The sequence below is a fragment of the Schistocerca cancellata genome, chromosome 4, assembly GCF_023864275.1.
Source record: "Schistocerca cancellata isolate TAMUIC-IGC-003103 chromosome 4, iqSchCanc2.1, whole genome shotgun sequence".
NCBI lineage: Eukaryota > Metazoa > Arthropoda > Insecta > Orthoptera > Acrididae > Schistocerca > Schistocerca cancellata.
Genome location: NC_064629.1, coordinates 907,149,914 through 907,172,350, shown reverse-complemented (window position 1 = coordinate 907,172,350; position 22,437 = coordinate 907,149,914). Strand labels below are relative to the sequence as shown.

The window sequence follows — 22,437 nt, the reverse complement described above, 5'->3', positions numbered from 1 at the left end:
AGGCAGTTCTGCCAAGGGAGCAGGATCACCTTGTTTCGGCACCGCCCCATGCCGGAGGATCGATACAGTAGCTGTCCGTAATTCAGTTGCTCCTTAGTGTATTTTTATTCCTTATTCCATTACTTTCTCATACTAAGATATGTAATTGGTCCTCGCAGCTGAGCACTCATACATGTGCCATTGTTGACGCAATAGCGTCGTCAGTTACGACTGCAGAGAGCATGGGAACGTCGCGTTCAAATCGGGGAACAATGGAAACATGTTGACTAATCAGATGACTCACGCTTGATGTGACACCATATCAAGCATACACTGCCTTCCAGGAGAATGGCCGCAGAATGCAGGTCATACACGTGGCAATACGATGTGTGGAGCATTCAGCCGAGCGTCCCTGGGACCTGTGCTTGTTAGAGAATTCACCGGAAAGCTGCAGTGGTCATGTCTCGGCTTTCCAAGAGTGGAAATTAAGTACCCATAGGAGACCATGTAGGTAACGTGTTTGCAAAACTGTAGGCAACGGTCGGTTTACAAAATGAATTGGATTGGTTAAGTTTAAAAGTGCTCGAAACGTTCTTCTTTCCAAGTAGACTTCATAAAGACCAATAGTTTATTTAATAAAGTAAATATTTTATTTGGTAAAGTAGTTATTTAATAAAGTAAGATCACCACAGCACCAGAATGTATGCCACTGTATTTACATCAACCGTATCACGCACATTTCTTCCGGCAAATCAAAACTTCCGTGAAGTGATTGCAAGTTACAAGCGAGTTGTCTGCCCAAAAAATAAGATATATGCATTCATTAACATGATAAAATATGCATGGTTTGCATTGAGGCTTACGGGTCACGGAAAAAAGCCTCCCGCAACGTTAAAAACGTCTCTTCTCTTACACATTTTACGGCAGAAAAATGTAAATGTACAAAAGACTCTTTTGCATTCTGTGCATGATGTAGAAAGTCCCACTGATCTACCTGTTTTTATGATGCGTCCCATAGCATTACCTACAACACAGTATCTGACGGTCATCGAGAGGGATGCGACATCAGACGATCACGGTATGGTCATATTAAGTCTTCCTCAAACAGTTCGTAATGGCAATCGTCCTTTACATCCTTATTTTGTAATCAAATTGTGGAGATAATACGTTGTGTCAGCTTGTTTAGCAGATTCCGTTTGGAAGGCAGAATCGCTCGCCTGTGGCTATGTCAGCGGCAATGATGCAGCACAGTGGCCATACAAGTCATTTCACAAACTATCCGTTGTAGAACCGTCTTTTTTTTACGCTTACTTGCTCATCTTGATGGAATACACTTGGAAACAAAACTGTTCTAAGTTACGAACGCTTTAAATTTCGTACAATTAAACACATTTTGTAAACAATCTATTTGTGGGAAACGCCTACGATTTTACAAATGCGCTACATTCGTGTTCCCCTACATGTGGTTTTCCTGCTTGCTCCGAAAGCCGAGGTCCCAGTGGGAAGCACGAATACCACTAGAAGCCATATTGTGTTACGCAAATTGCTGTATTTTGTCATGAAACTCATAACACTGTAGACAGTGGCTCTCCTCCTACCTCTGAGCTGACTTATCCTGCCAGGGGCCTAAAGTTTAAAGCAGTGCACCTCGCCATTTTTCACAAAAAAAATGGTTCAAATGGCTCCGAGCACTATGGGACTCAACTGCTGTGGTCATAAGTCCCCTAGAACTTAGAACTACTTAAACCTAACTAACCTAAGGACAGTACACAACACCCAGCCATCACGAGGCAGAGAAAATCCCTGACCCCGCCGGGAATCGAACCCGGGAACCCGGGCGTGGGAAGCGAGAACGCTACCGCACGACCACGAGATGCGGGCTATTTTTCACACTTACGGACATTGCCAAAGGCGAAAAATGATAAGTGGCAGGTAACAACTTTAAGACTGCCCAGGTATCGAACCCAAAAACTTTCCATTCGTACCACTGGGCAACTGAGACAAGCACACGTTTAAAAATACGTATGTCAATCATAGACCTCCCATAGACACCGTGAGGATGATTGAGTTCAGAATTGAAGGAAATAGCAGGAAAGGGATGCCATTCCATAAAACTATTCTCAGCAGTTCTAGAGTGAGTTTTCAGGCCTTATGCTTGGGAAACAAAGTAGGAGTGCGGGTTAACAGAACATATATGAGCCACCTTTATGACATTTTACTGATTGTACCTAGTGGAGATGAATTTCAACGAAAAATGGAGTAACTTAATAGACAAGTATGAAAGTTTGCCTGAAAGTCATCTGTCCCAAGACTAATATATTGTGCAAGAACAAACGCAAAACAAAATAGTAAAAGTTAACAGTGATGTCGAAAAGTAGCTGCCTTGTTTGTTACATACTGTCGTCATATACTTGATCGCCAAGAAGTTCATCTGGTGATGGGTTCTACGTGGAATGCGCCAAATAAAGTCATTGGTTAACCATCTAGTGGCTCCTTATTCAGTGACCAATACAGCAATTGTGCAGTACTCCTACTGTTGACGATGGTGATCGTGGTATACGTTTTGTAGACACCATCATCCGTTTATTTCCCAGTCTCTACCTTCTGAACAGATTTCAAGAAATTAAGTCTATATTGTGCTAATAGACAATTACATTACCTCACAAAGGATCCTTCGTAAATGTTAGCAAGAAGTTTAACACAAAAATTCTGTCACATTGTCTCCAAACCATCACCTTTCTTTTCATTTATTAAGAACTGACTCATGTCACCGCATGAGAATAATAGTTTTTCGACAATTTCTAGCTGCATTATACAGTATGCTCTATCAGCGATATATTTTTTATACATAAATGTGGTGATAATGCTGACTAGCCCTGTTGTTTCAAATGTTTTTCTTCTTTTAAATATACTTGTAATACTTATCATAGTGGTGGAAAGAAACAATCAGAAGCTCCTTGTACATTTCCAGGAATGCTTACTGGTCCAGTATACATACACTAGAGAGGATGTTGAATATAATTTCACTAATTCAATGACATCGCTTCTAGGTTTAGTGTGATTTCCAGAAAATACAGGGTAGGTCATCAGAGTGGCCAGAATAGTGAAACCAAGTGCCTTCTCAGGCAAGATCATTGGGTGACAATTTCTGTGTTTTCTGTACGTAATTTAATATGATTTATGCAAGTTACCTTCTATTAGGAAAGTGGAATGCCCTCAACGACTGTGATATGACTTTCAAAATGATGGCGCACAGCAATCAATTGTCCTTCCCTTTCAGGTTTTATTAAAGCAAAACCAGATTTCGGCTAGTACCTAGCCATTATCAATGCTAAAAAAATATAAGAAGTGCATAGACTATGTGTTCCTCGTATTTTTTAGCATTGATAATGGCTAGGCCAAAGCAGAAATCTAAATTTGCTTAGGACGACTGATTGCTGTGCTCCGTCATTTTGAAAGTCTGATTTATGCATTTCCACTGGATTTTATATTGAATAGTACGAACTTGTTTAGTTAGTTCTGTATCAGTGGTCATAACATTTTTCTGATTATTAATTTATAACATAAATATTGTTTCTTTCACTAGAAGGTTGCTATTATATACACTTCTACGTACCAAATCTTTTTTGTTTGTTTTAAAGTGTGAATTATTATTTGACTATGAAGAGCATACTTATTCTTAGTTTAATTGTGAATAGTTTTCCAGTTTAAGAATATCGTTCTTTATTTAGGATTGTAACTCTTTGGTATTCACAGGTGGTTTACACTTTTCAATAACCCAACTATTGCTGTTACAGGTGTTGGATTTGGACTCGTATATGTTCCTGCAGTGATAGCTGTTGGCTTTTATTTTGAAAGGTGGCGAGCGTTAGCTACTGGAATAGCTGTGTGTGGATCTGGTATTGGAACAATGCTGATCGCACCATTATCGTCGACCCTGATAAATAACTTTGGGTGGAGAGGAACCTTTCTTATACAAGCGGGTGAGGAGGTTTTATTTATATATTAATAAAACACTGTATTTCAATTAACTCACGGAAAGGACTGTAACAGTTAGAGTAGAAAATTTCCTAGGATTTAATTTATGTAGAGTGGCAATGATATTATGTGTGATAAATATGGAGGCCAAATTATTAAAATTTGCAATAAAATATGTGACTAAAATTCAAACAGTTTTCTCTGCTTCTTACTATATCTACAGACAAATGAATTGTATTATCTCTTGTAACAGGTCTTGTGCTAAACTGTGCAATATTTGGGGCACTTTTTAGACCGTTGAAACCCGTGAGAGTAAAGGTGGAGCCAGAAGCAACAAAAGAACCAGCAGAACTACCACTTCTGCTTCGCATGAAGATGGTTAGAGACATGACAACATCGGCAAACAGCATAGGAGGTAACAATAACATGCGAGCGTCTGTTGGGTCTTTAGCCCACAAGCGACCAAGTTCGGTAGCACATGATGATGAAAAACCTCACCGTGTTCGTACAACATCAGAAAGCAGTGCTCGTAGCAGTCATACTCCTACAGCATTTCGACCACTTTACAAAGAAGATGCCTTTTTTGGTGGAAGTTTGGCACGTCTCTCTCAATACACATCTCAGGTGAGGAAAGAATGTAGCAAATTGAATTTACGAGCATCAGTACATTTTTAATATTGCCGTTAACTAATTTATACAGCTATATATACAATTATTGGCTAATTGCACGCAAAATCAATCTTAATGTGATCAGTATCATTCAGTTGCCTTATGTTTCTTGTGTAAACTGTATGCTAAACTCAAAGTCCACAACTGTTTCAACAAATTAACAAAGTAATTAAGACACGTAATATATCAGATTCTCGTATCTGTAGCATAGATTTTAATCAATGCTAGAAGCAATGTGAACAATCAAGAGGTAAGTGATAACAATGATGTTGATGGAAGATTCATTAGCCAGATGATAACATTAGTCTTGGTAGCCACTTAGACGTTATTGGTAAGGGGAAGGACACGTATTTTCACTGAGTTTTACATTTTTTTTTCTATTTGACTTGAGATACAAGACAACAACAACAACATTACAATCTACATGAATGAATACAGATCATAGACATAAGACAAAACTTCCAAAATTTTTTTAGTGGAAGGGTATTCAGTGGATGGGAAGGAAGGAAATATTTCTCATTTACGCAGCTGAATTCCTAGGGTCATCCACCAGCAATGCACGCAACATTTGACTTTATTTGTAAGGCTGAAAATTAATTGTTTGGGTTTGTGTAGCTTCTGTACCGCATTGACTGAAGGTCATAAGTTAAAATTGTATGCCACGTTGGGATTCTAACCTGGAACATGCCTTTGTACAACATGTGCAGTACCAATACGGTATCTGAGATGCCTTCCATACTTCCAAGATGTGAGGATGCTCTTTCACAGTATTATGAGACTAACAACTTCGAAGAAATGGGTATAGTAAGAATTTTTCCCAAAATAAAATCAATTGTCTGATGCACAATTCAAATATTCTATTCCACTTAATCGGTTTTGGCAAATTAATCTGTCATTTTCGGAAGTCTATATAATTTAGAATAATAAAAATAATTGGAACATGGATATAAATTTAGGTAAGGTACAAGATGAATGTTATCGAAAACTCTTTCAGTATTGGCTTACACCATGGATAAACAGACGTAAAATTAGGATCGGACAATTAAGAAGTCCGAAACGTATTACTACGGTAAATTTAAAATTATTAAAATATTTATTTAAGATTATGATGTGCATAGTTAAGAGTCGTAAAAACAGCATACCCTCGTGAATGGAACATAATATCATGACATATCCAAAATGTAAGGCAAGCTCGGCTAATTTCGTGATAATAAGGTCTAATGACTTTTACGATACCAAAGAAGTAAGGTACAGTATCCAGGCTATGGAAGGCGTGAAATAAATAAAGAGTTTCAAACATATTATTATTTTAGAACTAGTAAGATGAGAATAAAAATATGTTTTTTCCCTAGAATGCTGTGTGAACTCGGATAGTTTCGTGATGCCACTCGTATAATTTCGTGATGCACCAGAAAACAGTAGCGATGGATATTTGAGTCACTCTCTGCGGTACACACTAAGCATTTGGGGTCCCATTCATATTCTGCCAAGTTCTGGCATTTGAAATGAAACCACTTGTCACACTGTAGGCATTTTATCCAGTGTTCTCCCCGAACGTCGTCCTTAAAATGTCCAGAGCAAGAAACAACGCGCAAATGAGTCGTTGGTCTCCTCTTCTGGGGCTTTGGTTTGGCCCCGGAAGTGGACGCCTGTGTGTAGTCACTTTTTTCCATTTGTCTCCTTTGGGAGTCCCTCTGTAGCTGGTGCAAAGTAGTAAGAGCAGCTCTGGAGTTCTCTTTGTAGAACAGCCGTGTTGTATTTGCATCAATTCTTCTTTCCCTCACGCGACAGAAAGGGTGAAATAGAGTAAGAATTCGTCTGGAATTGCCTTTCTGTTCAAAGGATGAATACCTGCCTTGGCGAAAGCGAAGGTGATCTTCAAGGGAAACAATGTTTCGTTTAGAACTTCCTTGAGGAAAGAAAAAAGGTCCTCTCGCATTGGTTTAAAGCCCTTCGTCTTGAGGTGACGTTGAACTTTTGACCTCCATGATCCCTTAAGTCACCATGTGGTATTATACACGGAACTACATTCTAATGTGTATTTTCTTTTTTTTTTTTTTTTTTTTGCCAATAGATGACATTGTTAAACCAAACTGAAACAGGCGGCTTTAGGGTGAATGGAGTTATCCATGTTGAAAGCGCGGAAATGTGGTAAGGAATGATGTTTCTAATTTAAATAACTGATGGAAAATGTACAAATTTAATACAAAATTTCGTGTACACAGTGTTAAACTGAACTTTCTCCATACCATGTAGATGTACTCAACCTAGAAAAAAATGAACTGACGATTTCTGAAGTGTACCGTATGATGGAAAAAATAAAAATGGAGTTAGAACATTGGATAAATAATCTGTTTTTTTGGTTATAAGGTGCAATAGTTGCTAGGTAAATCGGAGGACCTGATTCCAGGTGAAAAACAAACATAACTGGAAGAATACAGGCATATATATACATATATATACGAAGTTTGTCTGAAATATTTAACAAATGGTTTGATTATGATGAGAGTAACGATTTGTCCTTAATGGACTGTATATCATTTAAAAAAACTGAATTTCAAAATATTTTGAAATGAGCCGACTCGCTTTGTGTTGTTGATTTCCTTAGTGTAGATATTATGTATTATGAAGTCGCTACAGTTTCTGATTTGTTTTGGGGGAAAAGGAATGAGCATTTAAAAGCAAAGTTAGCTACTATGACAATACCACAGAGAGGGTCTACGGTACAGAAATGATTGGCTCATCAAAATTGTGTAGTGTTATAGTTTTAGTTACATTTGCCTTGAGTATACTTTCCTCAAATGCATTCACGGGGAGAGTATTCTCCATGATGAAAATTAAACAGGGATGAGCGAAACAGATGTTCAGTTGATCTAATAAAAAATGAACTGTACACTTATTTCAATTATGATGAAAGTTGCAGTGATTTTTTATAAGACAATACTGTCTAATGAAGAAATGTTGGGAACTGCACGCTCAACGAAATGTACTCCTCTTCATTGTGTTCAGTGTATTATGACGAAAATGTGCAGTAATTATAATTATTTTTAAAAAAGTCGTTGTCGATAAATGTGTTCCTACTTTCCCTCACTGAAACCTGGCAACCTGCCTATAATGCTGCAAAAGTTGAAAATTCGACCAACTTCAACTTAAAAAGCTTCAACAATTGCAGACGAGATTTCTCAAGAGGAGGTTCCAACATTGCTGCACAAGTTAAAAATTCTACCAACTGCAACTTGAAAAGCTTTGACAATTGCAGAGGAGTTTTCTCAAGAGGAGGTTCTGGCAATGAGGCGTACACCATCCTTACAAGGAGAGATCCGTAACAGTGATATTGACTTTTCGAAAGCATCTATACGGTTACATAGGTTAAGATCCCAGGTATCACACACTGCAGCCATTCATCCTGGTGGACCCTCATTTGCAAGTAACTGACGCAAAAAAATTTCGGATTTTTTCATGACGCTCAATAGCTTTAAAAAAAGGTGTGTTACATAGCCTTGTGGTATAACGGATAGGATAAGTGCTATACATGCATGGGATTACAGGTTCAATTCCTGTGAAGTGCATTACTTTTTTTATTTTGAAATCTTTATAGAACTGTCTTTGATCGTCATTTTTATGCAGTTAATTGACTAAAACTCAATTTTTTATTTCCATACTTTGTCACATCATTTTAATCAGAACATCGTTTGCTCTTATTTTTCTTCCTAGCATTCTTTCTCCCCTTGAAATATTCGTTCGTATGTTTTTAATCAATTTTATGTATTAATTTCGATGTAACTTCTTTTATTTTAATAATCCTATTTTCTCGTCCAGGTTATTGCAGTCATAAATCTATTCCTCATTTTGCTTGAATTTCATTTCACTTATAAACCCTTCTTTTGTTTAAATCTTCATTATTTTTTCCATAGTGCAATAGGAATTTACGTTTTAAATCTTTCTATGACTATTACTGTGCAAAAAAACTGCACGTCTTGTAACGAAAAAAACATTTTTCACGCCACTGCACAGTCAATATAAATATATTATTTCGTCTTCTTAATTTTCAAGTATCTGATTATTAAAATAGATTTGTCTAATTAAATTCACATTCATAAGAATTCCAAGTGGAAAATGAGTGATACAAAGAAATAATGAAAAAATGAAGTAGTTCATATGGTGATTAAAATGATGTGACCGAAGAAAAGAAATAAAAAATTACATTTAAGCCAATTAACAGAAAAATAATGATCGACATCATTTAGATAAATATTTAAAAATACGTATATTTAATGTACCCAATGTGACACCCTTACCCTATCCATTACATCACGAAACGAGTGTATGTGACATATTTTTTTCAATCGCGCAAAATTCAGAAATTTTTTTCGTCGATTACTCGCAAACGACACCCACCAGAGTGAATGGCTGCAGGGTGTGATACCTGAGATCTACATCGCCGTATATTTGGTTTCAAAAAGTCGATGCAACCGCTTGGGACCTCTCCTTGTTAAAAGTTCCTAAACGTCACGGAAGAGGCACTGTTATCGTAATCATAACTACACTATAAGAAAGTACAGTTCCTGCCATCTATGACGGAGAAAAGGAATCACGTTCGCAGCTCGCATAGCTCCATATTGGTCAAACGAAGGACTATCACGAAATTAAACAAGTTACAGAATTATGCAAGTTTACCTTACATAGTTTTTGCGATAAGTGTAACCACCGACCTATAGTGAATCTCATTTATATAGAGAGACAAGTAGGTGCGCTGTCAACAAGGAACATTATTTTGCATATAAAAAGTATGGCTAATGCATGTAAAAAGGAAGTTGTATGTTATACAAAACCGCTAAACCAAGTGTCAATATAAATTTTAAGCGAAGGGGGCTAACAAAAGGCTGGTACAGAATTTTAATTATTAAAAGTTGGTGGTGGTCCAATGGCCGCAGGTATGTCGGCAGTTCATTGTACTTCCCAGCATCCTGGAGACGGGGCTGGCAGCTGGAAGCGAATTTGCAGGTGTATGAGGGGCCTCAGTGCAGGTTTAGGAGTTGTTTTCGTACATGGAGAACGTGTCTATGGCTTATAAAAGCGATAATTAAAGCCTAACTTAAAAATACATGTAAGCTGGTAAGGCGTTATAACTAACGTGTATATTCTAGAGCAAGGCTATAAATTGACACCAAAGTAGAGTGTGAGTAAAATCATTAATACAGTAAAAGACACTAGTGCATATTGAATTGAAGCAATTAAAGTATATTCGGAAGGAACCACTTACAAATGGGGACACAGGCCAGTTTTTATGTACACACATCAAAAAAAGTTTTGCATCACCTCGATTCGGAGAGTTCCGGAACCTGTACAGAAAACTGCAATAGAGATCAACATAAACATCATATTTCCGCCCTTTTTATTGCTCATGAAAACCACACATTGCATGTTGTACCACCACACAGCGAGACCTTCAGAGGTTGTGGGCCAGATTGCTGTACACACCAGTACCTCTAATACCCAGTAGAACGTCCTCTTGCACTGATGCATGCCTGTAGTAGTCGTGGCATACTATCCACAAGTTCATCAAGGCACTGTCAGTCCAGATTGTCCCACTCCTCAACGGCGATTTATTGTAGATCCCTTAGAGTGGTTGGTGGGTCACGTCGTCCATAAACAGCCCTTTTACATCTACATCTACATTTATACTCCGCAAGCCACCCAACGGTGTGTGGCGGAGGGCACTTTACGTGCCACTGTCATTATCTCCCTTTCCTGTTCCAGTCGCGTATGGTTCGCGGGAAGAACGACTGTCTGAAAGCCTCTGTGCGCGCTCTAATCTCTCTAATTTTACATTCGTGATCTCCTCGGGAGGTATAAGTAGGGGGAAGCAATATATTCGATACCTCATCCAGAAACGCACCCTCTCGAAACCTGGCGAGCAAGCTACACCGCGATGCAGAGCGCCTCTCTTGCAGAGTCTGCCACTTGAGTTTGTTAAACATCTCCGTAACGCTATCACGGTTACCAAATAACCCTGTGACGAAACGCGCCGCTCTTCTTTGGATCTTCTCTATCTCCTCCGTCAACCCGATCTGGTACGGATCCCACACTGATGAGCAATACTCAAGTATAGGTCGAACGAGTGTTTTGTAAGCCACCTCCTTTGTTGATGGACTACATTTTCTAAGGACTCTCCCAATGAATCTCAACCTGGTACCCGCCTTACCAACAATTAATTTTATATGATCATTCCACTTCAAATCGTTCCGCACGCATACTCCCAGATATTTTACAGAAGTAACTGCTACCAGTGTTTGTTCCGCTATCATATAATCATACAATAAAGGATCCTTCTTTCTATGTATTCGCAATACATTACATTTGTCTATGTTAAGGGTCAGTTGCCACTCCCTGCACCAAGTGCCTATCCACTGCAGATCTTCCTGCATTTCGCTACAATTTTCTAATGCTGCAACTTCTCTGTATACTACAGCATCATCCGCGAAAAGCCGCATGGAACTTCCGACACTATCTACTAGGTCATTTATATATATTGTGAAAAGCAATGGTCCCATAACACTCCCCTGTGGCACGCCAGAGGTTACTTTAACGTCTGTAGATGTCTCTCCATTGAGAACAACATGCTGTGTTCTGTTTGCTAAAAACTCTTCAAGCCAGCCACACAGCTGGTCTGATATTCCGTAGGCTCTTACTTTGTTTATCAGACGACAGTGCGGAACTGTATCGAACGCCTTCCGGAAGTCAAGGAAAATGGCATCTACCTGGGAGCCTGTATCTAATATTTTCTGGGTTTCATGAACAAATAATGCGAGTTGGGTTTCACACGATCGCTGTTTCCGGAATCCATGTTGATTCCTACATAGTAGATTCTGAGTTTCCAAAAACGACATGATACTCGAGCAAAAGACATGTTCTAAAATTCTACAACAGATCGACGTCAGAGAGATAGGTCTATAGTTTTGCGCATCTGCTCGACGACCCTTCTTGAAGACTGGGACTACCTGTGCTCTTTTCCAATCATTTGGAACCTTCTGTTCCTCTAGAGACTTGCGGTACACGGCTGTTAGAAGGGGGGCAAGTTCTTTCGCGTACTCTGTGTAGAATCGAATTGGTATCCCGTCAGGTCCAGTGGACTTTCCTCTGTTGAGTGATTCCAGTTGCTTTTCTATTCCTTGGACACTTATTTCAATGTCAGCCATTTTTTCGTTGGTGCGAGGATTTAGAGAAGGAACTGCAGTGCGGTCTTCCTCTGTGAAACAGCTTTGGAAAAAGGTGTTTAGTATTTCAGCTTTACGCTTGTCATCCTCTGTTTCAATGTCATCATCATCCCAGAGTGTCTGGACATGATGTTTCGAGCCACTTACTGATTTAACGTAAGACCAGAACTTCCTAGGATTTTCTGTCAAGTCGGTACCTAGTATTTTACTTTCGAATTCACTGAACGCTTCACGCATAGCCCTCCTTACGCTAACTTTGACATCGTTTAGCTTCTGTTTGTCTGAGAGGTTTTGGCTGCGTTTAAACTTGGAGTGAAGCTCTCTTTGCTTTCGCAGTAGTTTCCTAACTTTGTTGTTGTACCACGGTGGGTTTTTCCCGTCCCTCACAGTTTTGCTCGGCACGTACCTGTCTAAAACGCATTTAACGGTTGCCTTGAACTTTTTCCATAAACACTCAGCATTGTCAGTGTCGGAACAGAAATTTTCGTTTTGATCTGTTAGGTAGTCTGAAATCTGCCTTCTATTACTCTTGCTAAACAGATAAACCTTCCTCCCTTTTTTTATATTCCTATTAACTTCCATATTCAGGGATGCTGCAACGGCCTTATGATCACTGATTCCCTGTTCTGCACTTACAGAGTCGAAAAGTTCGGGTCTGTTTGTTATCAGTAGGTCCAAGATGTTATCTCCACGAGTCGGTTCTCTGTTTAATTGCTCGAGGTAATTTTCGGATAGTGCACTCAGTATAATGTCACTCGATGCTCTGTCCCTACCACCCGTCCTAAACATCTGAGTGTCCCAGTCTATATCTGGTAAATTGAAATCTCCACCTAAGACCATAACATGCTGAGAAAATTTATGTGAAATGTATTCCAAATTTTCTCTCAGTTGTTCTGCCACTAATGCTGCTGAGTCGGGGGGTCGGTAAAAGGAGCCAATTATTAACCTTGCTCGGTTGTTGAGTGTAACCTCCACCCATAATAATTCACAGGAACTATCCACTTCTACTTCACTACAGGATAAACTACTACTAACAGCGATGAACACTCCGCCACCGGTTGCATGCAATCTATCCTTTCTAAACACCGTCTGTGCCTTTGTAAAAATTTCGGCAGAATTTATCTCTGGCTTCAGCCAGCTTTCTGTACCTATAACGATTTCAGCTTCGGTGCTTTCTATCAGCGCTTGAAGTTCCGGTACTTTACCAACGCAGCTTCGACAGTTTACAATTACAATACCGATTGCTGCTTGGTCCCCGCATGTCCTGACTTTGCCCCGCACCCGTTGAGGCTGTTGCCCTTTCTGCACTTGCCCGAGGCCATCTAACCTAAAAAACCGCCCAGCCCACGCCACACAACCCCTGCTACCCATGTAGCCGCTTGTTGCGTGTAGTGGACTCCTGACCTATCCAGCGGAACCCGAAACCCCACCACCCTATGGCGCAAGTCGAGGAATCTGCAGCCCACATGGTCGCAGAACCGTCTCAACCTCTGATTCAGACCCTCCACTCGGCTCTGTACCAAAGGTCCGCAGTCAGTCCTGTCGACGATGCTGCAGATGGTGAGCTCTGCTTTCATCCCGCTAGCGAGACTGGCAGTCTTCACCAAATCAGATAGCCGCCGGAAGCCAGAGAGGATTTCCTCCGATCCATAGCGACACACATCATTGGTGCCGACATGAGCGACCACCTGCAGACGGGTGCACCCTGTACCCTTCATGGCATCCGGAAGGACCCTTTCCACATCTGGAATGACTCCCCCCGGTATGCACACGGAGTGCACTTTGGTTTTCTTCCCCTCCCTTGCTGCCATATCCCTAAGGGGCCCCATTACGCGCCTGACGTTGGAGCTCCCAACTACCAGTAAGCCCACCCTCTGCGACTGCCCGGATCTTGCAGACTGAGGGGCAACCTCTGGAACAGGACAAGCAGCCATGTCAGGCTGAAGATCAGTATCAGCCTGAGACAGAGCCTGAAACCGGTTCGTCAGACAAACTGGAGAGGCCTTCCGTTCAGCCCTCCGGAATGTCTTTCGCCCCCTGCCACACCTTGAGACGACCTCCCACTCTACCACAGGTGAGGGATCAGCCTCAATGCGGGCAGTATCCCGGGCAACCACAGTCGTAGTCCGATCGGGGGATGCGTGGGACGAGCTGGCCGTCCCCGACAAACCCCCATCCGGACCCCCACAGTGATGCCCATTGGCAACAGCCTCAAGCTGTGTGACCGAAGCCAACACTGCCTGAAGCTGGGAGCGAAGGGATGCCAACTCAGCCTGCATCCGAACACAGCAGTTGCAGTCCCTATCCATGCTAAAAACTGTGCAAAGAACGTCTGAACTAATCTACAGAGAGCGCAAACAAAACGACACAAAATTGAAGCGGTTATTAAAATAAAGATTGCCTAGTAAATGCAGTAATGCTGCCACTTGTGCACTGCTGACACACTGCTCGGCGGCGGAAGGAGACTACGCGATTTAACACTATTCGAGTACTAAAACGTGATGCTACAACTCTCAAATACTATAATACGCCCGAAATTTATGAATTAAACAATGCAAGTACCAAAAACACGCAAAGAAATTAAGAATTAAACTATGTAACAAATGAGTGAGCTAGGAGTATACGACTTGCTGCTGCAGCTGCTTATCCAACGGCGGCAGGGAGCACACTTTTCAGTTTATCCCAGGCATGTTCGATAGGGTTCATATCTGGAGAATATGCTGGCCACTCTAGTCGAGCAGTGTTGTTTTCCTGAAGGAAGTCATTCACAAGATGTGCACGATGAGGGCACGAATTGTCGTCCATGAAGACGAATGCCTTTCCAATATGCTGCCGATATGGTTGCACTATTGGTCTGAGGATGGCATTCACGTATCGTACAGGCGTTACGGCGCCTTCCATGACCACCAGCCGCGTACGTCGGCCCCACATAATGCCACCCCAAAAGAGTAGGGAACCTCTATATTGCTGCACTCGCCGGACAGTGTGTCTAAGGCGTTCAGCCTGACCGAGTTGCCTCCAAACACGTCTCCATTGTCTGGTTGAAGACATATGCGCTACTCATCGGCGAAGAGAACGTGATGCCAATCCTGAGCGGTTCATTCGGCATGTTGTTGGGCCCATCTGTACCGCGCTGCATGGTGTCATGGTTACAAAGATGTACCTCGCCATGGACGTCGGGAGTGAAGTTGCGCATCGTGCACCCTACTGCGCACAGTTTGAGTCGTAACACGACGTCCTGTGGCTGCACGAAAAGAATTATTCGACATGGTGGCGTTGTTGTCAGAGTTCCTCCGAGCCATAAACCGTAGGTAACTGTCATCCAGTGCAGTAATAGTCCTTGGGCGGCCAGAGCGAGGCATGTCATCGACAGTTCCTGTCTCTCTGTATCTCCTCCATGTCCGAACATCATCGATTTGGTTCACTCCTAGACGTCTGGACACTTCCTTGTTGATAACCCCTCCTGGTACAAAGTAACAGTGTGGACGCGATCGAACTGCGGTAATGGCCGTCTAGGCACGGTTGAACTACAGACAACACGAGCCTTGTACCTCCTTCCTGGTGGAATGACTGGAACTGATCGGTTGTTGGACGCCCTCCGTCTAATAGGCCCTGCTCCTGCATGTGTTTTTACATCTTTGTGCGGGTTTAGTGATATCTCTGAACAGTCAAAGGGACTGTGTCTGTGATACAATATCTACAGTCAATGTCTGTCTTCAGGAGTTCTGGGAACTGGGGTGATGCAAAACTTTTTTGTTGTGTGGAATATGGAAAGTGTGCCACACAGTTCCGCATTATCCGTTGCTAAAACTAGTATCTATATTAAAATGGGCTAATTCTCATGACTGTATAAGACATGAAAATATAGAGGGGGAGCTGACTAAATTGTACTCCTTTTGAGATTTCACTCATTGTAGCCTAAACGGCCTTTCATGCTCCTCTACATTTCTTCTGTTCGACCTTTCCCGCACAACTGACAATACCTTTCCCGCGTTTGATGCAGAAAACAGTGAAAGTTGCGAAATTCAGTTCATTTTCTTTAACTGATGATGGGATTCAGGTATCAGAACTCACTCTCAAATCATCCAAACAGAAAAAGTGGTGTATTCTTTGGTAGCACGCAAACCATGTTAATATTGTACATCCTTGTGTCTAAGTATAGCAACGGCCTTGCCGTCAGATCACCTAAGTTAAGCGCTGTCAGGCGTGGCCGGCACTTGGATGGGTGACCATCCGGGCCGCCATGCGCTGTTGCCATTTTTCGAGGTGCACTCAGCCTCGTGATGCCAATTGTGGAGCTACTCGACGGAATAGTAGCGGCCCCAGTCAAAGAAAACCATCCTCACGACCGGGAGAGTGTGTGCTGAACACACACCCCTCCTCCACATCCTCAGCTGAGGATGACTCGGCGGTCGGTTGGTCCCGATGGGCCACCTGTGGCCTGAAGACTGAGTGTTTGACTGCTTTGTATCTAAGTGAAGATTTTCATTGACAAATGGCAGGACAGACCTACAGCTGTTGTTTGGCTGTTTTCTACATTAAACATGTTAACACAAGTTGCTGTCCTGTTATCAACGTAACATGCTGGAAATCCCTATTCACCCTTTTACAAATGAGTTTCTTTTGCGGTCTCCCTGTAGAGTCTCCTAAACACTTTCTATTCACAGGTGGAGCTGTTGATCTAGATTTCTTCTCCTTTGCTTCGGTTAGCTTTTTTTTTCCGTGGGTGCTCCAGCTCACAGGCTCCTTGGCTAGGCCTTCAATGTCGAACGCAAGTGTTCTTGCATATATGCTGAAAGTGGACATTATCTCTTCAAATCGACATGCTTAAACCGAACATCATCTCTTCAAATGTAAGAATGCGCTCTTCCAGTTCCTTAATGCTGCCATAAATTTTCATATTCCCGTTTGCATGTTTTCATTTTCAGCATGTCTCTTGGTTTTGCGCTTATGTACATCGCATACTCTTTCACATCCATTTTATTCATGATATCCATTTAGATAAACTGTTACAGCTTATGCTAATCATCTGTGCCCCACTTTCCACAACACATTTTTGCTGCCATGTCGTAATACAAAATAATTATAATTAAACTTTGGATAATGAACGCATTTGAAAATTCACCACATCATTTCGAAACGTTCTGTTGCACTAATAACGCTTAACACATTGTTTCAAACCTATAGGAGCAAGTTTCTTAAATTGTACTGGCGAATTTGTGAATTTCCCACAAACGAACCGCAATGGGTACGGATTCATGAATGCATGAAAACTAAGGTTATTTCACGGATATCCATCCAAAAATAATGTTGCCGCTCACTTTATAAGAGTATTTCTTTTCGCCACGTATGCATAATGTTAGATGAAAACCAGAAGAAAATCAACACTGTCTCTAAGAGATCTTTTACTCAACACACAGATCTCATAGCTGAGAACATGGCACCAAAAAGCACGTAGTTCACCCTGGCCTCACTAAATCTTGGACAATACAAGATGTACGAATTCTACAGTAGTGATTTAAATTAGCAGCTGATTCAACATAGGCGACTCTCCCCTACGTTGCAAACTGTTCCAAGTGGTTTATTTTGCAGCCATTGTCGACAACATGCAAAATTTCCATCTTGAGCAAAGATGGCGGAGGAAGTGTGTGCTTTTCGGCTTCGGGACTCTCTGCGAAAGTGAACTTGCATTAATTTTCACCGTCTTTGTTGAGCGAGTTTTCACGATAGGGGGTTGTAAATGCCCTCCCTTTCTTCACCTTCTTCGTTGCCTTTTCCCTTTTCTCTATGTGGCCGGCATTGTTAAGCAGGTTTTGTCAATGTTAGCGACAGTTGGTGACCGGATGCCCTTCCTAACACCACTACTTTCCTTTGGACAAAATCTGTATACAAAATGGTTCAAATGGCTCTAAGCACTATGGGACTTAACATCTGAGGAAATCAGTCCCCTAGACTTAGAAGTACTTAAACCTAACTAACATAAGGACATCACACACATCCATGCCCGAGGCAGGATTCGAACTTGCTACCGTAGCAACAGCGCGGTTCCGGACTGAAGCGCCTAGAACCTATGGGCCACAACTGCCGGCAATATGTATACCCCCATGTGTCAGCATCTAAAGAAAATTATCATGTTCAAGTGTGAGGACGTTTCATAATATTTGAGTAGAGTATATCTGAAGCAGACGGTAGATATCAACCCGTTGCTATGCTATTTTGTCTAAAACTGACCTGGTCAGACCGTGGCTGTGTACAATTAATGTAAGTTAATTCTTACAAAGAAGAAGACAGCAATCAGCCACTATTAATACTGCTATTTATTTAGGTAAATAGCGCCGTTACCGGTTTCGGATTGGTAAGTTCCTCATCAGACGGCTGTTCACGGACGATAATGAAAAGTGTATCTTGAACATCATGTGAACAGCCGTCTGATGATGAACTTACCAGTCTGAAACAGGTAACGGTGCTATTTACCTAAATAAATAGCAGTATTAATAGTGGCTTGTTGCTGTCTTCTTCTTTGTAAGAATTAACCTATATCAACCCGCTAGTTGAATTTGGAAAACCACCTAAAAACCACATCCAGACTGGACAGTTCACCAACCATTTTTTTGCCTTCTTCGCTCTCTCTATAGCCCTTGCATTCGCTTACCTTTAGTTACCTCCTTCGCCTGGCTTCTGTGTCTTTTATATTGTTTGTGAAAACGTAACAATTTTCCTGGAAAATGCAAGCAGTTAGCGCTAGAACAGTAAAGGAAGGGAAAATGTTACATTGTTACTAAACCATCGTACATTTTACTACTTCATATTTTATTCAAAGGAAGCCATAATTTAGAGTTTATGCACTAGTTAATTACAAGGTATCTCACATACAAAATAAGTACAAGATGTCCTGTTTTAAAACCTATACTGACAATACCAGATTGGCGGGAACCGCGAATTGCTACTAATTGTAATCGTAAATTTTATGAGGGTTTAGTAATCAAGGCTTACCTATTTCATTTGATGTGGCAACTTGTTCTTTTTGTACTATTTACTTAAATTAAGTTTCTTCTTAATTGTGAATTAAATGATGAGGAATATTTTTGGTTCTGTGGATCTAAAAAAGAAAAGTAATAGAACAGTAAATTCCCTTTTGATGGTTGTATATTTCTTCCTCCTTGAAATATAAAGTAACTTCTTCTTACTCTTAAATCCTTTACGTTTCCTTCCTTCCAAAAACTGAATGTTTCCTTCTTTATAAATGCAAAGAATTTGATATTTTGTTTAAATCCAATCGATTGTCGTCTATACAATCTTAGGTTGTTATTTAGTTTTCAGGAAAATTAGAGAAATGAATAAAATAAATTTTTTCTCTCTCGTTGTAGCATATTTTCTTTTTACTACATTTATCATACTTCGAGATCGTAAGGTGTTCTTAAAATAGAAGTAACACAATGAGTAAAAGTATTAATCTTAATTACAAAGTAAAAGGAGAGGATTCAGCAATTTATACACTGGTCTTAACATGTCACATTAGAGTTAGAATGCTCTTGCGTAGTTTGCAAAATTGTTTTGATAATGGGTTTCCTCTGCGGTTGATGGTGCAATGTTGTCAGTTTAAAGTAAAATTCCGTTAAACTCGGTGTTTCTGTTGTTATCACGTATTGTAGGAATTGACCCGACAGCCAGATTACCGTAGTGTTTTTCTGACCGGGGTATCGCTTTTGACCTGATGACAATTTCTTGTATCTTGCTTTACATATTCAGGTGTCGTCCGCACTACTCATGCAAGTTTTTGTTCAGTTAAAGGGCGATGTACTTGAGGACAATATTATGGAAATGGAAGAGGATGTAGATGAAGATGAAATAGGAGATACGATAGTGCGTGAAGAGCTTGACAGAGCACTGAAAGACCTGAGTCGAAACAAGGCCCCCGGAGTATACAACATTCCATTGGAACTACTGACGGCCTTGGGAGAGCCAGTCCTGACAAAACTCTACCATCTGGTGAGCAAGATGAATGAGACAGGCGAAATACCCTCACACTTCAAGAAGAATATAATAATTCCAATCCCAAAGAAAGCAGGTGTTGACAGATGTGAAAATTACCGAACTAAGTTTAATAAGTCACAGCTGCAAAACACTAACGCGAATTCTTTATAGACGAATGGAAAAACTGGTAGAAGCCGAGCTCGGCGAAGATCAGTTTGGATTCCGTAGAAGTGTTGGAACACGTGAGGCAATACTGACCCTACAACTTATCTTAGAAAATAGATTAAGGAAAGGCAAACCTACATTTCTAGCATTTGTGGACTTAGAGAAAGTTTTGACAATGTTGACTGGAATACTCTCTTTCAAATTCTTAAGGTGGCAGGGTTAAAATACAGGGAGCGAAAGGCTATTTACAATTTGTACAGAAACCAGATGGCAGTTATAAGAGTCGAGGGGCAAGAAAGTGAAGCAGTTGTTGGGAAGGGAGTGAGACAGGGTTGTATCCTCTCCCCGATGTTATTCAATCTGTATATTGAGCAAGCAGTAAAGGAAACAAAAGAAAAATTCGGAGTAGGTATTAAAGTCCATGGAGAAGAAATGAAAACGTTGAGGTTCGCCGATGACATTGTAATTCTGTCAGAGACAGCAAAGGACTTGGAAGAGCAGTTGAACAGAATGGACAGTGTCTTGAAAGGAGGATATAAGATGAACATCAACAATTGCAAAACGAGGATAATGGAATGTAGTCGAATTAAGTCGGGTGATGTTGAGGGAATTAGATTAGGAAATGAGACACTTAAAGTAGTAAAGGAGTTTTGCTATTTGGGGAGCAAAATAACTGATGATGGTCGAAGTAGAGAGGATATAAAATGTAGATTGGCAATGGCAAGGAAAGCGTTTCTGAAGAAGAGAAATTTGTTAACATCGAGTATAGATATAAGTGTCAGGAAGTCGTTTCTGAAAGTATTTGTATGGTGTGTAGCCATGTATGGAAGTGAAACATGGACGAGAAATAGTTTGGACAAGAAGAGAATAGAAGCTTTGGAAATGTGGTGCTACAGAAGAATGCTGAAGATTGGGTGGGTAGATCACGTAACTAATGAGGAGGTATTGAATAGAATTGGGGAGAAGAGGAGTTTGTGGCACAACTTGACAAGAAGAAGGGACCGGTTGGTAGGACATGTTCTGAGGCATCAAGGGATCACAAATTTAGCATTGGATGGCAGCGTGGAGGGCAAAAATCGTAGAGGGAGACCAAGAGATGAATACACTAAGCAGATTCAGAAGGATGTAGGTTGTAGTAAGTACTGGAAGATGAAGAAGCTTGCACAGGACACAGTAGCATGGAGAGCTGCGTCAAACTAGTCTCAGGACTGAAGACAAGAACAACAACAACAACAACAACAACAACAACAACAACAACAATTCCCAGATTCCGCTTGTGTCATGACATGTGAACTGGTGTATAAGTGTATCCTGTTCAATACACTTACCACAATTTGATGAAACCGCAAGATGGATAGAGTATAACATTATGCGCACTGGATCGTTTCGTTGACGACATTGTATCATTCCGTCCCAACTCTGGCATAAGCTGTTGTAAACGTTCCTCTGCACCTCAGATCAATTGACATGAGGGTATTTGGTTTCTATTCCGTTGTGACTTGAACATTTCTTAATACACTGTCCAGTCACATTAATGTAACTACCTGTCAAAAGCCTGAATAACTGTATTTTGCAGCGCGGACTGCTGCGAGACGTGCAGAAGGATATTCAGAGAGGTTCTGGAAGGTACTGACAGGGATGTGGAACTGTACTGACTCCAATGCTGACTCCAGCTCTAGGTTGCTCGCCCGATCGAGATGCTCCCACAGACCCTCGATTGGGTTTAAATCCGGAGAGGTTGGTGGCCAGGGGAGTACGGTATACTCATCCTTGTGCTCTTCGAACCACGCACGTACACTGAGAGATGTGTGACACGTTGCATTGTCCTACTGGTAGACGCTGTTGTGCGAGAAAAAACAAACTTCCAACAGGGATGGACATGCTCTTCTTGTGATGGTGCATTGTGCCTTCCAGAATGACAAGTTCACTCAAGTACTACAAGGAAATCATTTCCTAGCCCGTAACACTCTCTCCTCTGGCCGGGACCCTTCAGACATTGTTGCAAGGTGTTTTCTTTCAGACATTTCACGCAGTTGGATAATAAAAGTGATTCATCTGGAAAGGCCACCTGTTTGCGCTCGGTGGACCTCCAGTTGTGGTACTGGCGTACAAATTTCAGCCGTCGTCTCCGATAAACAGTAGTCAGCATGGGTGTATGGACCGGGCGCCTGCTGCGGTCGCTAAATGGTCAGTGAGGAGACACTGCTGGTGGCCGCTTGGTTCATCTGGGCGGTCAGTTTATCGACAGTTGCATGTTTATTCGTCCGTACAAATCTCCGCAGCCGCGCCATTTCGTCACGCACGATATATGTGAGCAACGGCGACACGCGAACAGTTTACAAGCTTAGCCGTTTCGTAAATGCTTCTACCCTTGGCCAAAAAGCCAATGTTCGTGCCCTTTTGGATATCAAACATACAGATTCGTTTCCACATTATGGCACCGACTGCACTGTTT

General features: G+C 41.2%; 1 protein-coding gene across 20 annotated transcripts in view; it reads left to right on the top strand.

The window, feature by feature from the left end:
- Positions 1–22,437, top strand: part of LOC126185071 (monocarboxylate transporter 12-B-like) — a 1,121,214-nt gene that overhangs the window by 293,346 nt on the left and 805,431 nt on the right. For 17 of the 20 annotated variants that reach the window (XM_049927853.1, XM_049927849.1, XM_049927855.1 and 14 more), the window contains exons 4-5: positions 3,777–3,962; positions 4,211–4,581. In XM_049927853.1, the coding sequence (XP_049783810.1) occupies positions 3,777–3,962; positions 4,211–4,581 (557 nt within the window). The remainder of the gene's footprint in view (positions 1–3,776; positions 3,963–4,210; positions 4,582–22,437) is intronic. The other 3 variants (XM_049927846.1, XM_049927839.1, XM_049927844.1) reach the window with 1 other exon arrangement.